The 14,199-nt window shown below is 31.8% G+C and overlaps 1 protein-coding gene across 1 annotated transcript in view; it reads left to right on the top strand.

The window, feature by feature from the left end:
* Positions 1 to 12,012, top strand: part of LRP1 (LDL receptor protein 1) — a 66,897-nt gene extending 54,885 nt beyond the window's left edge. Inside the window, exons 65-82 of the mRNA XM_074131866.1 lie at positions 194 to 337; positions 1,347 to 1,562; positions 1,810 to 1,898; positions 2,261 to 2,500; positions 3,559 to 3,812; positions 5,056 to 5,228; positions 5,594 to 5,826; positions 6,033 to 6,218; positions 6,532 to 6,659; positions 6,763 to 6,939; positions 7,192 to 7,324; positions 7,933 to 8,084; positions 8,260 to 8,368; positions 8,440 to 8,662; positions 9,446 to 9,676; positions 10,065 to 10,241; positions 11,486 to 11,597; positions 11,679 to 12,012. Of these exons, the coding sequence (XP_073987967.1) occupies positions 194 to 337; positions 1,347 to 1,562; positions 1,810 to 1,898; positions 2,261 to 2,500; positions 3,559 to 3,812; positions 5,056 to 5,228; positions 5,594 to 5,826; positions 6,033 to 6,218; positions 6,532 to 6,659; positions 6,763 to 6,939; positions 7,192 to 7,324; positions 7,933 to 8,084; positions 8,260 to 8,368; positions 8,440 to 8,662; positions 9,446 to 9,676; positions 10,065 to 10,241; positions 11,486 to 11,597; positions 11,679 to 11,756 (3,055 nt within the window). The 3' untranslated portion in view covers positions 11,757 to 12,012. The remainder of the gene's footprint in view (positions 1 to 193; positions 338 to 1,346; positions 1,563 to 1,809; positions 1,899 to 2,260; positions 2,501 to 3,558; positions 3,813 to 5,055; positions 5,229 to 5,593; positions 5,827 to 6,032; positions 6,219 to 6,531; positions 6,660 to 6,762; positions 6,940 to 7,191; positions 7,325 to 7,932; positions 8,085 to 8,259; positions 8,369 to 8,439; positions 8,663 to 9,445; positions 9,677 to 10,064; positions 10,242 to 11,485; positions 11,598 to 11,678) is intronic.
* Positions 12,013 to 14,199: the final 2,187 nt, after the last annotated feature.

Here is a 14,199-nt window from a genome sequence, read left to right as displayed (position 1 = left end):
GTATCATAAGTGAGTAGCACATTAGCTCAGAATGAGCTTATTTCCTAGTTTTCTTTCCATTTTTTTTATTTTTATAATCAATTTTTTCAAAACTCTAAGTGAGCTGGTTCATGTATTCATTATTTTAAAATGTAATCTGTAATAATCTTTCTTAAATAATATTAGGAACAAAACCTTTGTTTGATTTTTTAAGGTGTGATAATGGGCGATGTATAGCAGGTGCACTGTTGTGTGACGGAGAGTTACACTGTGACGATTCTAGTGATGAAAAAAATTGTAATAAGAACTGCACAAAGGGTGAATTTGAATGTACCAATCCTCCAAAATGTATTCCTAAGTAAGTACAAAGAGCCGAAAATAGTTGAAAAATATGTACCTATACGAAAATATTATACCTCTTTTAGCGTTACAACTCGGATCCATTCGCTCCTCTGTGGTAAGCCTCCGTTTTGAGCCTCTTCCTCACAATACACGCAGACATACATATAAAAGAACGTTAGTTGAATATCTGAGAAAAACTGAATTGATTTTTTGTTTAAATTTTGATGATTTTTATTGATTGTTTAAAGAAGAAAAATTTATATCGTGATTACTATCGTCAAGTCACAATTTGATTCATTATCATTATCAATTTTCGAATAATTTCATTTAATATATGAGTGTTTTTTTTTTAATTCATATTTTGATTTTAACCTTTTTATTTACAATTATTTGAATCTTATAATTTTCAGTGTTCAATGTTTTCAAGTGGCGAAGGCAGAAGTGCTGCAACGTTTTAAAAACAGTACTGTTTTCTGTTAAAAAAAAAAATAATATTTTATGTTTTATTTGCACTGTAAGAAAAGTTATTTATAAAATATAATTGCTTTAAACTGATCTATCTTTCGGGTGATTTAAATCTGCTAGAATATTCATGGATATGTCGGCAGATAACTAAGTGGTCGGAGGACCGGGAAAGGTTATACGTGAGCGGAATGCAGTTGAGTCAAATTGCATAAAACAAAATTTCTCGCATAATTCAGAGCGTGTTAGTGGCACGAAAGGTGTGTCAAAGAAAAGATGTCCCATATGTTAGCACCATCTTATTTAAAAAATTGAGTGTACAAATACAATTTATTCATTTTCTTTTTTTGAATTAATTTAAATTTTTGAATTTATTTAATTTATCCTGATCAGCAGTTTGTCTATAGACGTTATGAACAAAATAAAATACAAGGTTTTAAAACTAGGTATATATAGAAATATGAAAGATTTTTTGCCGGTGACTGCATTTCTAGACTAAGTTTTTTGTTTACTGTATTATTTTATACTTTTCAATGGTTATTTATTTATTTATTTATTTTCAGAGATTGGGTTTGTGATGGAGACATAGATTGCCAAGATGGCTTAGATGAAGAAGGGTGTACTGGTCAAATAAATTGCGATACCGTGAGCCAGTTTCAGTGTCGAAATCGTTGTATTCCTGTTCAGTGGGCATGTGATGGTGAAGAGGATTGCAACGGTGGGGAAGACGAAGTAACTGCTATGTGTGAGAAAATGTTATGTCCTCCGGGGAGATTTAGGTCAGGATAAATTTTAATATAAGTAACATAAATGTATTTTTCCTTCACTTTTTAGCAAAATTATTGCTATATTTGAATTATAGTATCGGAGTTGGTTGTAATTAAGTAAAAATTAATGCCCCAGTGTTAGATCTTCGCTTTTTTTCTTTCAGGATATGCAGAAAGCACATCAGAGTATTATTTGTAACTAAATTTCATAAAATTTATATTTCTTACTTGTAGTAAATCTTTTTCTAATTATTTATAGATGCAGTAATCACAAATGTATAGCGATTAGTAACGTCTGTGACGGGATTGATAATTGTCGAGATGGATCTGATGAAAAACCTCTTGCATGTAAGTAAATAGCTAGTAAAAAGTTGTTGACGAGCAGGTATTGATTTCAACAAATACTGAATTTATTGAATGGACTTGGAGACATTCAAGCATTCACTTTCACATGACCAAACTAACAGATTACCTCTTCTTCTCCGTTCACACAATGCCATATACATCTCATTACTACCTTGGTGAGCCTATAGCCTCAAGAAGTCTGAAAACAAGACTGTTGTATTAGGCCTTTGAAGAACTAAACTTCATTTTAATAAGTATCACAGAATGTGTATAGCTCTTATAGCTACATATATAGAGCATTCATGATACCTAAGATTTATCTTTTGTTGCTAAATTCATTCATGAAAACCATTTATTTTTACCAGGTCAACATGAAGGGCGTTGCGAATCAAATGGATTCCGTTGTACTAATGGCCATTGTATATCAAAAACACTTCGTTGCGATCAAAATGATGATTGTGGTGATGGTTCTGATGAGAAAGACTGTCCAGAACAGTGTCTAGCAACATCCTGCAGTCAGCTTTGTGTGCAGAAAGAAGGGAAAGGGTTCAGTTGTCATTGTGTGGAGGGTTATACAATGATCAATGATTCCTGTGTAGCTAATGGTAAATTATATTTTGATAATGTTGACTTACCTGTAGAGATCATTCTGAAAAATGAGATTTAGAAATTACCTAGTGGTAAAAACCATACTTGACTTACAAATTTAACACGTTCCGTGCCAAGCCTGACTTGTCGTTCAGGCCATTTGATATTTTGACTAAAGGTTGTTATATTATCACACAATCTTTTATTACATCATCAATCGATAAATAGTTCTCTTGTTTAGAGTAGCTATCAAATCGTGTACTAATTGTGGTATGTAAATAACTTGAAGATGTAAATAACAACTCGTCTTCAGAAACTGCGACAAACTCTAGAAGACGCCACGAAATTAAAAAGAAAGAGGGCAAAGCGAACACAGCAAGACAACGTTACATTTCTTGCTACAACCAAAATTTAAAAAAATTCGGTGCTGAAGTAGCAAGAGAAAAAACTATAAGAGTAATGACGTTTTGCAGCGATTGCCCGAAAAAGCCGTCTTCATGCCTCCCTTGCTTTAACAAAATCCATTATTAAATGTAATTATTAATTATTGTATATATAACAATTAAATAAACTTACGTGTTTTGATCTATACTCCATTTTGTATAATGCCTCTTTTTTTGGTAGAAATATATTTTACAGAATTACATTTGTCAAATATATGTTTTCAACGCATTAAATAAAAATGCCTGAGTATACCACCGGTGGTACACATGGCACGGAACGTGTTAAGCTGGCAAGTAGTCAATCAAAAATTTAAAATTTTAATTTATTCCTTTCAGCTTTCCTTCCTTCTTCTGTGTTAAGTTTTTTAAATGTGCAAGCCACAAATTATAAAAGGTAATTGCTAATAACCGTAGCAATTGAAGCATTCAAAATTACAATAATTGTAAAAATAAAAAAATTAGAGACTAAAGGGGAAGGAATTAACTCAGTTGGTAGCCTGGTATGCAAGAGATCTCGGGTTCTGTCTTTTGATTTCTCTTCCCAGATTAAATTTAAATTAATTAAAAAATTGTAATAAATAAATAAATCAAGAAAAATTATTACTAGTATAAAATTCACAATTTTATTCTAGGGGAAGAAGGTCAGCTTGTAGTTGTCGGTGATGCAGAATTAAGATTTCTGGATGTGTATAAGTCAGAAAACTACACAAGAACTACAGCCTATGTGCATGCACCACATGAAAATGTACATCGTTCAAGTAAAATCATAGCTGTGGCCCATGACTTTGCCAAGTCTATGCTTTATTTGGCTTATTCTAAACATCATATTTTTCCTATTTCTACAAATTTCACATCACAAGAAAAAGGCACCAAACCTCCAATAATAGTAAGATTTTTCCTTTATCTTTGTCAGTTGTGTGTGTAATTGCTCCTACAGGTTTCGCTTTGTTCTAAACTTTTTTGTGAGTCGAACGTTATCCATGTGTTTAACGTTTTGCTCCTATTTAAATATTCTTACAAGAATCTAGGTTAGATTGCTTATTAATGCGTCTTTCGATTTTTCAGACCACCGGTGGTACACGAGGCCTAAAGATCAAGTTTAACGTGTGCCACCGGTGGTACACACGGCACGGAACGTAGCAGGACCTTTTCAAATTTTTACTTAGTTCAGAATTGCTAAGAAACAAGATTAATTCTTTCATATTATTTTCATTGAACTGAAACAAATGTGACGGACTAAAAATGCAATCTCACGATTATAGATAGCGATATTAGTTAAAATGAGAACTCCTTATCATAAGCATGAAGTTAGCTAGATGACCGAAACTCTCAGTAGTTTTTGCCTTTGTCATTTTTGAATAACTTATTACTACATTTAAACTGATTATTATTACCATTTTTATATGGAATTGCAATGTTTCTTGGAATTTTTTTTTTATATTGAAAACCACTGCTCTTTTTTTTGTATTGGCTTTTCACCATCCAGCCAATACACCACTGCTTTGGAGAACCCCTTTTTGAGTATTACTATTTTTGTTTCAACAAATTCGTTTATAGTAAATATTTATTGTATTTTTTAATACATTTATCAATTCATTTAAAAGTACAGAATCATTGTATTCATTATTCAAATATCAGAGCAAAAATTATCTAGGGGAACGAAGTCGTCGTTGTAGAGTACTTCGACCAGTAAATTCCTAATTTTTGGTAATCTTACGTGATAAACTACTTGAAGAAATGTTAGATTACAAGAGAGAATAGCAAGGGGTTCAGAATCAAAACTAATAACTAATGATTATTGTGCTATAAATATATCTATAAAATATAAATAAATTTAATGTAAATATTTTATGTTCTGAACATGTTTCAACTTGAATATAAATAATATTAGTCATATTCTTACTTTTTTCATATTCTTCTTATTTTTCATTTGAAAATTGTTTCGTATACAAGGTACTAATACTGTTCTAATAATAGATTATAAAAATTAATAAAATTACTCAAATTTAAGAAGAGATAAAAAAAAGAGTTTTATACGGATTTTGCACAACGCTTTGATATTAAAATCAGTTTGTTTAGCTTTTATCAAAGCCTTTACATTATGTTTAAGTAAAATAATTTTTTCCTAGGTAGATGATTTAACAGAAATTAATGGTTTAGCGTTGGATTGGAGTTTACAAATACTTTATGTAGTTAGTGATTATAGAATCTTGGCACTAAGCATAGAGCAACCAGAAATAAGGAAAACTCTTATTAAACGTTTGGATCAACCAAGAGATATTATTCTCAACGTAGAAAAGGGGTAAGTATATTTTTGTTATTCGTTTCCGTTTCAATACGTTTTTATTTTAATATGTAAAATAACATAAGTAGATCCAAGGATAAAAAGTATTAAAATTGTTGAAATTGATGTCTTCTTCGTCTCCTTTGTCGACTCTTGTTCTTCCGTTTTGTATAATTCTCAGATAACTTTCTTCTTTGAACTTGATTAATTTTTTAATGTCTTTAATCATGGAAATATGTCAAACCTTTTGAAATTGATCATGACATTCAACTCGAACATTGTCCTACACTATAAACAGTAAATTTGAAATGTTTTTCTCCAAATTCAACTAGTACTCTCATTTATCAAATTTAACCTTGTCACTTTAAAATATATTTGTACAGGCAGATGTACTGGATATCATGGAGTCGACTTTCGCCAGGTTTATATAGTGCTGGAGCTGACGGTGCTGATATTAAGTACTTTTCCGATGTTTGTGAAGGTCATTTAGCTTCACCTTCAATGACAGGTCTAGCACTAGATGCAGCTACTCAACGTATTTATTGGGCTGACATCAAGAGAAGGACCGTAGAAAGTGTTTCATTAACTGACTTTTCTTGTGTTACCGCATTTGTGGGTAAGCTATTTTTAACTAATGAGTATCTTGTGAAATAATCTGCATTCAGATAATGCCTACGGCTGACAAGATCCAAAGAGGACATTTCAAAGAAACTTTAAAAAAAAATTGAATTGTTTTTGTGGAGTATTTATAAATACAAAATCTGGAGTGCCGAATTAATTCAAACTCTGTACATAGTAATTTAAAAAAATATACTTTTTCAGCCGAACATATGTCCAGCGTAAAACCTAATAAAATAGAGATATTTGAAGATTGGATTTATCTGACTACTTACAATAACGATATTATAAAAATAAATAAATTTGGCCGCCATAAACTGACGTACCTGGAGAAAAATATGACCCAAATTTCTGCTATATTAATGCTACAGGAACAGAAACAGAGAAATGGTAGGTAGATTGGAAAATTCGTAAATTATAAATTGTTAAGACAAATTTTATTTTAAAAAAAATGCTTTAGTATTACATAAGAAATGGATTAATTCATTTATGTCAATCTACATTTGAATTACCGAAATTGGGTTTACTTGCAAAGTTGATGGTTGCTCAGAACTAATACAATGCTTCCTGTATTTATTTTTTGGTCTTAAAATAAAGAAACATTTTAAAAGAGAACAAACAGATCCATTGTTCTATGCTAGAATTAGTAGAGCCTGAGATGATAGAAATAATTTCTTAATACTTTCTTCTGTTTATATTGTAGCGACCAACCCTTGCGATAAAAGTCCGTGTCATAAGAGTGCTATGTGTCTTAGGACAACTAATAATAAGTTCTCCTGTGTTTGTCGTAATCATCATGTTCCCACAAAATTAAAAGCCACAGGCCCAAAGGTATTGATTTATTCGATATATTGTTTACTAGAAACGGTTTTCTTTTAACATTAATTAATTTCATTTACACGTTAATTATAAAATTCTGTTAAATTTATTTTAGCTCAAATGCAAGGAAGCTCCATGTAATCTTAATTGCAATTTAGGAAAATGTGTAATGAGTGTCAATGGACCGAAATGTGTCTGTCCTCCTCTTTATGAAGGAGAGTTATGTGAGCGTTACGGCTGCCATTGCAAGAATAAAGGAAAATGTTATGTTAACGAAATAAATAAAGTCAAAGTTAGTAGCTTATTTATATGACTAACGTCAATTGGAAATGAAATGTATTTTTAAAATCCGTTATTTATATAATGTATTTAATTTGTGCAGCATATGAGTAATTGCATTATAGATAGTAAAAGAATATAAAAAGTGGGCAAAAGCCTGTTTGAAATAATAATTCAAGTAACTTATGAATTAACATTTAGTAGTTGATGCTACTGGTAAATACAATTTATTTTAATTTATTTTATTATTTTTTTTTATGTGTAGTGTCAATGTCCAGCAGAATGGACCGGAGAATACTGTGAAACTCTTGTAAGCCCTTGTGAACTCTGTCTAAATGGTGGACATTGTGTGGCTAAGGAAATTTCAACAAAATGTCACTGTCCAGCGGGATTCACTGGTATTTTCTTTGATGTAATTTACTTCGATTCTGTGCTTTAAAGCTTGCCTTTCTGAACTTGCATTTTTTTCTTCTTTTTTTTCAAAAATTAGAGCTGATCGAAGATAATTCAAGCATGCACTTTGATTCGTCTTGAGATTTTTTTTTTTACCTCCCTTGGTAACTTACTGCAAGAAGAATATTACATACGAACAAATTATAAAAATATATTTTCTTCAGGAGACAAGTTTTCCTATATAAAAAATTGTATCTAGTAAATTTCGGAACTCGCAAAAATTTCATCAGAAACAAATTCGTGTTGAATAACGCGTCTTTTCTTGCTGGAAATGCCGTTTGACTGCAATCCTGTAACATTGATCCCCATTCATCGGATTTCGTAATTCTCTTTAATGTCTCTATTCTTTTCTAAAAGCGCAGTCAGATTTTTTATATATATTATATAAGAAAAGTTGCCGAGCATCAATTCTCCTTGAGATGTATTTCAAGGATACTATCCTAATCTTCTTTTTACCATGGTCCAATCTAATAAAGCCTTTATCAGTCTGCGTAAAACAGTTTATCTAAATTGATTTTGACTTTCTTTTCGTATGTTTTTATTACTCCCACAGGTGCATGGTGTGAACACTGTCCGGAATTACAATGTCAGAACGGAGGAATTTGCTTGCGAGACAAAGATGGCAAGCCAGTTTGCAACTGCACTGCCGGATATACTGGTGAACGATGTGATATCATTCATTGCAACACGTACTGTCAGAATGGGGTAAGCTTGCTAAAAGATCTGTGAAAAATTAAATTCATTTGAATGTAAAATTAATTTGAAAATATTCCCTATTTACTTCGGAATGCAGATTACACTTTTTTTAGTCATAATGTAAATAAATATTACGTATTATAAACAACAGTGGAATGTTATTTTTGTTCAATTACTATTTTAGGGAAAATGCTTCCTTACTGCGTCAGGGCCAATCTGTATTTGCGGTGAAGCTTTCACAGGCAAGAAATGTGAATCTGGTTTATGTGACGTTCTGCATTGTTATAATGGAGGCAAGTTTAAAATTTAATTATGTAGCTACTAATTTGTTCACAGAATAATTCATCTATTTATCTTTTTTCAGGAACTTGTATCTTATTGAAAGACAAACCAATTGTGAGGCCAGAATGTACATGTCCTTCACAGTTCGACGGAGATCATTGTGAAATAGATCTATGTCAACAGTGCAGACACTGTACTCTTTCTTCTCAGTGTCCTTCCTGTCCTGAAATGTGCTTTTCACCACCTTATTGTAACTGTAGGAACAATGGCACCTGTGTTGTCTTAAAAGGAGTTCCTCATTGTAGGTTAGTTTTTGCACATTAAATCATATATTATGTGTCATTAGAAGCATATTTCATTATTATTTTTGTTTCATATCGTTTGACTTGTTCTGAATCTTTTGCACCATTCTAAGAAAATGGTTCAAAATGAAATGCTAGCAGAGCCTTATTTGGAATTTGACTTGGCAAGGAAAGGCCATTTCATTGGCCCTTTTAACAAAATGCACGTACATTGGAGTTCATGACATAACTAATGATTCGTGTAAAACTCCGTAAATAAAAAAAAAAAACTAAATTTTCTGAAATACTGTTGGACATTTTGTTAGAAAGCTGGCCAATAAACTTCAAGTGTAGTCAAGTTCAAAAGGGTTTTCTTAAAAATACGAAGTAATATCTAATGAAAAGAAAATATCAAAACGGATCTTTATACAAAAGTTCAACGTAATAAATTAATAATCGTCTTAATTTCTGTAAAGGGAATTCGAAATTGGAATTATTTTCATAGTCATTGTTTCAATGCTTTAGCACTTTTCATTCAAATTGAATGGAATTGCCCGTCACTCAATTGAAAAGCTAAAAACCAATTAAACCAGGCAGCAGACAAAGTTTAAGGCCGAGTCACTTGTTACCCTTGCTATTCAATTTGATAAATAAAAATTTATATTATAAAAAATATTAGCGGCGAAACATCTAAAAATTTCTTAGAGCTCTTAAAAAAAACGTAAACATATAATGTCCCACTTCGAAATAAATTCTATTCAACTTTACTTTTGATTATTGTGCATAATAATTGTTTGTTTTTTTCAGATGCGGTGACGCTTGGTCAGGTACGGAATGTGAACTTCCAGCACCTAGTCCAAATCCATGTTCTGGTTACTGTCTGAATGGTGGAGTGTGCGCATTGTTACCTGGTACAAGGCATTGCGCTTGCCCTGCAGGTTATACTGGAGAACGTTGCGATAAAGCAGATTGTAGGACTGCTTGTGGAGTAAATTATGTTTCCTGCTCATTAGATGAACATAGCAATATTACATGTCTGTAAGTTAATAAATATTCATCATTCGTTCATCATAATTAAAGATTTTAATGATTAATCGAGTCGTTGATAAATTTTCTAACGAAATATGTGGTGACCAAAATAGACTGATAAAATCCTTGCATAACCTAAATTAAACTTGAAAGTTCATCTTCCTCTATAGGCCAAATTTTTGAGTATGGATTTATTTGTCTGTCTGTGGTTGTCTCCTCATGGAGCATACTTCTCTTACATATCACCTCTCCATAACTTACAGCTGATGATGGTTACACAATCATACCGTTTTTAAGACATACACCCTACTAAAAAGATTTAAAAACCTTAAATTATTACAAATGTTTGCTTTATAAATAAAAATGGCTATTGAACTTTTTATTTTCTTCTTTTAAGGTGTAAAGAAGGCTTTTCTGGTATAAACTGTGAAAAACAAGCAGACCAGATCTCAGAAAGTGAATCAAAACTTAAAGATGATGGAAGTGTTCTAGTGCATATAATAACGTTTGTGTTAATTACTGTCATGTCTTCAGTTCTGGGACTTTACTATTACTGCTACAGGATACGAAACAGGTATAATTATTGTATTACTCTCCTTTATTGAAGATTGACACCATAATAATGACTACCCGCTCTCGAGAGGCATAGCTTTCTGATTCATACTAGATTAAGTACACTCAAAAGAACCTATACTCCCATGAACTTAACCATTTCCGGATTGATACCGTCATGTCTTGCTGATTTGCCCATCTTTATTCTGACAAGGCAAGTTCTTTTTTCCTCGTTGCCATTTCTTCTGTTGGTTTCTCCTCTCCTCTCCTCCTCTTCAGATTCCTCAATGGCTGTTCGTTTTTTAACCCTGTAGATCTACGAAGTTCCATGTTTCCATACCTTGGTTGTTAGTAAGGATTTTCTTAAGAAGTCAGTCATCTATTTTTTGTTCCTTCTTATATATTTAGGTTCATCTTTGTGAGGGTACATTGAATTAGCAATAATTAAAGTAATTGCCTATTTTTTCAGGCGGAGCTTAACGCCCAACTACCAATTAGGTGTCATGGACGGGGGCGGGAAACTCATACTTTACTATAAATAATTTTTTCTAACAAATCAAAAGTAGTCATACGCGGGATTCGAGCTGGGGATCTCCCACTCACAAAGCCACGCTCTTTACCATTAGACCAATACCTGCCCCAATAATTAAACGGCGAGATTAATAATAAGTTAAATCAATATTGAAGTTGGTGGCCATTCTAACTTCATGTTTACTAATACTTACTCAATTTTGAACCCTAAAAGCTGAAATAGTGCATATCGGCGGACTAACTAAACTCATAAAAGCGGAGATGGTATCTCAGCTTGACTCAAGTTATGTACGTTCAATACATCTGATTAACAGCTGAATATAAAATGTTCGTGAAATTTAGCTAAAACATATCTTTCCGATGGAGTTTGTGGTATTTACAATAATCTCTTTCAAATGGGAGTTGTAAATTTGGCCTTGATTTAAAAAGAATATCTTCTTAAAATATAGTGAAGCAATCCACATTTCTTTACAAGTTTTTCATGTGACTAAAATTCTTTCTTCATTCGGTGAACATAGAACACAACATTCTTGTGTATAATCTAATATGCACATTATCCACATACTTGATGAAAATAAAATGAACTTAATTTAGACCATCAGAAATTTCATAATGTAAAATAAGTAGACTAGTTACATTCTGACTGATAGTGACCTTAAAAATAATAATAAAGCAAATTTGTTTTTCTCCAAAGAAACTAATATATTATTGAAAGACATCCTTAAAATTTTCTAGGAGAAAATCTTTTTCCCATCGTCGAATGTATGAAAATGTGGAAATAACAAACCCATTATATGATAATTCCGACGACGTAACTGAATTGACAAGGGAATTATCTATAGATGAAGTAAGTATTCTTTGAATTTAGATATTTAATTATTTTCTAATTAAAAAAGTTATTTTATTTTCTACCTTTTCAATGTTATAGTTGTGCCATGGACTTTCAGTCAATTCTAAACCCAATCAAGAGAAACTGGGTTTGTTAGTTAATCAACAAACATCTTAAAAATAAATTTTAATTTACTTTACCATCCTCGCACTTTACCACTTTAATTTTGTATATTTAACATTTAAAATATATTTAAAATTGTGTATAAAGGATACTACGTTGTGAAAATGTGAAAGTTGTGCGTGGAAATTCGATATTAAATTGACTCACATTAATTCTAGTGTTTGTGTAAAATAATGTTTTTATGTACAAATTGTATCGAAAAAGCGGACAAATTAGATAATAAAGAATTGTTTTAATTTTTTTTTAGTAATTCGTCTTTTTTCTAGTAGAACCTTTAGCAGTACTGTTACAGTATTCATTACTACAAAATGATACAGATTTCTGTGTCCTAAAGAATTAGATTTTACAAATAGAACTTTGTTTTACCACATACATACGTATGTGATTTACTGCATTTGTTTGACTTCATATACTAAGAAAAAAGTTTTACTTATCCATAATTTCAATTCAATGATTATTCAATTTATAGATTACATTAAAACATTTCCAGTAACCTATTTTAAGAATCTAAAACAAAATGAGCGGACTTCTAGAGTGATTAGAAGCTTGGACATGCATGGTTCCATATTTTTTCTGTATCATAAATAGTAGTTTAAATTTTGATTTGTTAAAAAAATGTTTACAATAAATTAAATGTATTATTATTGCCCCTATCCATGCTAGGAAACAGTTAGTTTGTTTAAAGATTTTCTTTCTAAATCATCCTCAGTTTCTTAAACTCTTTCGGAAATCGGCTACTTATGCACATCATCTTCAATAAAAGTGAATTCAGGATCTATTTTCCGTAAAGAAATCATATTTTAGTCGTTATTTTAAGTCATTAGTCCAGGAAGGCCGGGACGCCATTCAGACGATCGTCTGTTGAAGAGCCACTACAGACTGAGTAAACAATGTATACCAAGAGCCTGTCAAGGATAGCCTGTTTATATTTGACAGAAAGAAGATGAAACGGCACTAACTACTTCTGCCGCCTTTGAGAAGACCCGACAGTTCGGCACAGGAAGGCACTTCTCGTGTCTTCAAGCTTTTACTCGTGTGTTCTCCTCCAAACTCTAAATCATACAGACAGGACAGAAATGTCCCCTAAATTTTTTTATTTTTAGAAGTTACTCTAAAATTTAAATAATTTCGTACTTTACAATTACTGAAACATTTGCCACTACCTGAAAATTGAATAAAGTGAAATTTTCAATTTATTAAAGAATTAACGTTATTTGACGGCTCTAAAACTTATTTAAGCACCCACTCTTATGTGCCATTTCAGAACAAAATACTCCATCGCATATATAATTAAAGCTGCCTAGTAGGTAAGTTGGATTGTCAAAAAAGTGTAACAAGAGGTACCATAGTAGAGACCTATTTTTTACTTCCTGTTCTTTTCCAACAAAAAAAAGTCGCTAACTTGTCCTTGTTGTTATCTGCTTCAAACAAATTGATGACAGGCGAATGTCCGAAACCAGTCCGAATTACAAAAATCGCGCGCTGCAACAAATGAAATCAACGAAAAAGAGGATATGGTTTTCCTGCTTGTAAATCAAGTTCTTGCTTAAGTTTCTCTCTAAAGAACAATTTTCGCAATTTAATAAAATTATAAATGTTTAGTGAGTTAGAATCTCAAATTTGAGTAAGATATCAGATAAACAGAAATGCGATTTTATTCAATAGTAAAGTAAAGTTATCGCCTATTTTTTCAGGCGGGGCTTAACGTCCAACTACCATTTACTCGTGGACGGAGGCGACTAGCAGACGTACTTTACTATTTTCTCATTTAACAATATTAAATCAATTCTCTATTTCCACTAAATAAAATCCAAGGCCAAGACCGGGAATCGAACCCAGTACCACAATGCATATTAGCTTTGCAGGTCTCACCTCTTAACCCGCTCGGCTACCGTGGCGCCTGACTTTATTCAATATTTGCTGCTTTTGGACTTTACTTGAAATGATTTAACTAATTTGATGATGGTAATTTCACATACTACCATTTTTATTTGCAACATTTTGCTAAAACTTTATAGTGGACTTGGATTTTAGGTGTACCTAATGTAGAGCAGAGTTTACTTCTTTTTTGGAGTCCGTAATATAGCATCTATATGTCTAGTTCCGATGTACAGAAGTAATTGTATTCCCTTGCATTTAATTGTTACGTTGATCAAAAGTGATTAGAAGCACTTATCAAGGAATAAAAAGATATACCAAAAGCGAATTATAAAGTCATGCTTGTTACACTGGCTTAGTTTCAAGTTTAAATCTGGCGGGTTTGTTCCTGCTTTATGAGTATCCAAGCAGCACCATCTGGTTGGATGTGATATGACAGTACTAGTAGATTTCCCTCCCTAATTTGAATTTAACGAAAATTATCTGATTTTTTCTTATGCCTAAAAGTTTTTAAATTTTCATTAGAGTGTTTTTATTCTGAGAATTCGTCTGATTACTG

Source organism: Rhodnius prolixus, unplaced genomic scaffold (genome assembly GCF_049639745.1).
Source record: "Rhodnius prolixus isolate KJV_2025 unplaced genomic scaffold, Rpr scaffold_4, whole genome shotgun sequence".
Taxonomy (NCBI): Eukaryota; Metazoa; Arthropoda; class Insecta; order Hemiptera; family Reduviidae; genus Rhodnius; species Rhodnius prolixus.
The sequence above is the reverse complement of the archived record's forward strand: the minus strand, read 5'-3'. Positions and strand labels throughout refer to the sequence as shown.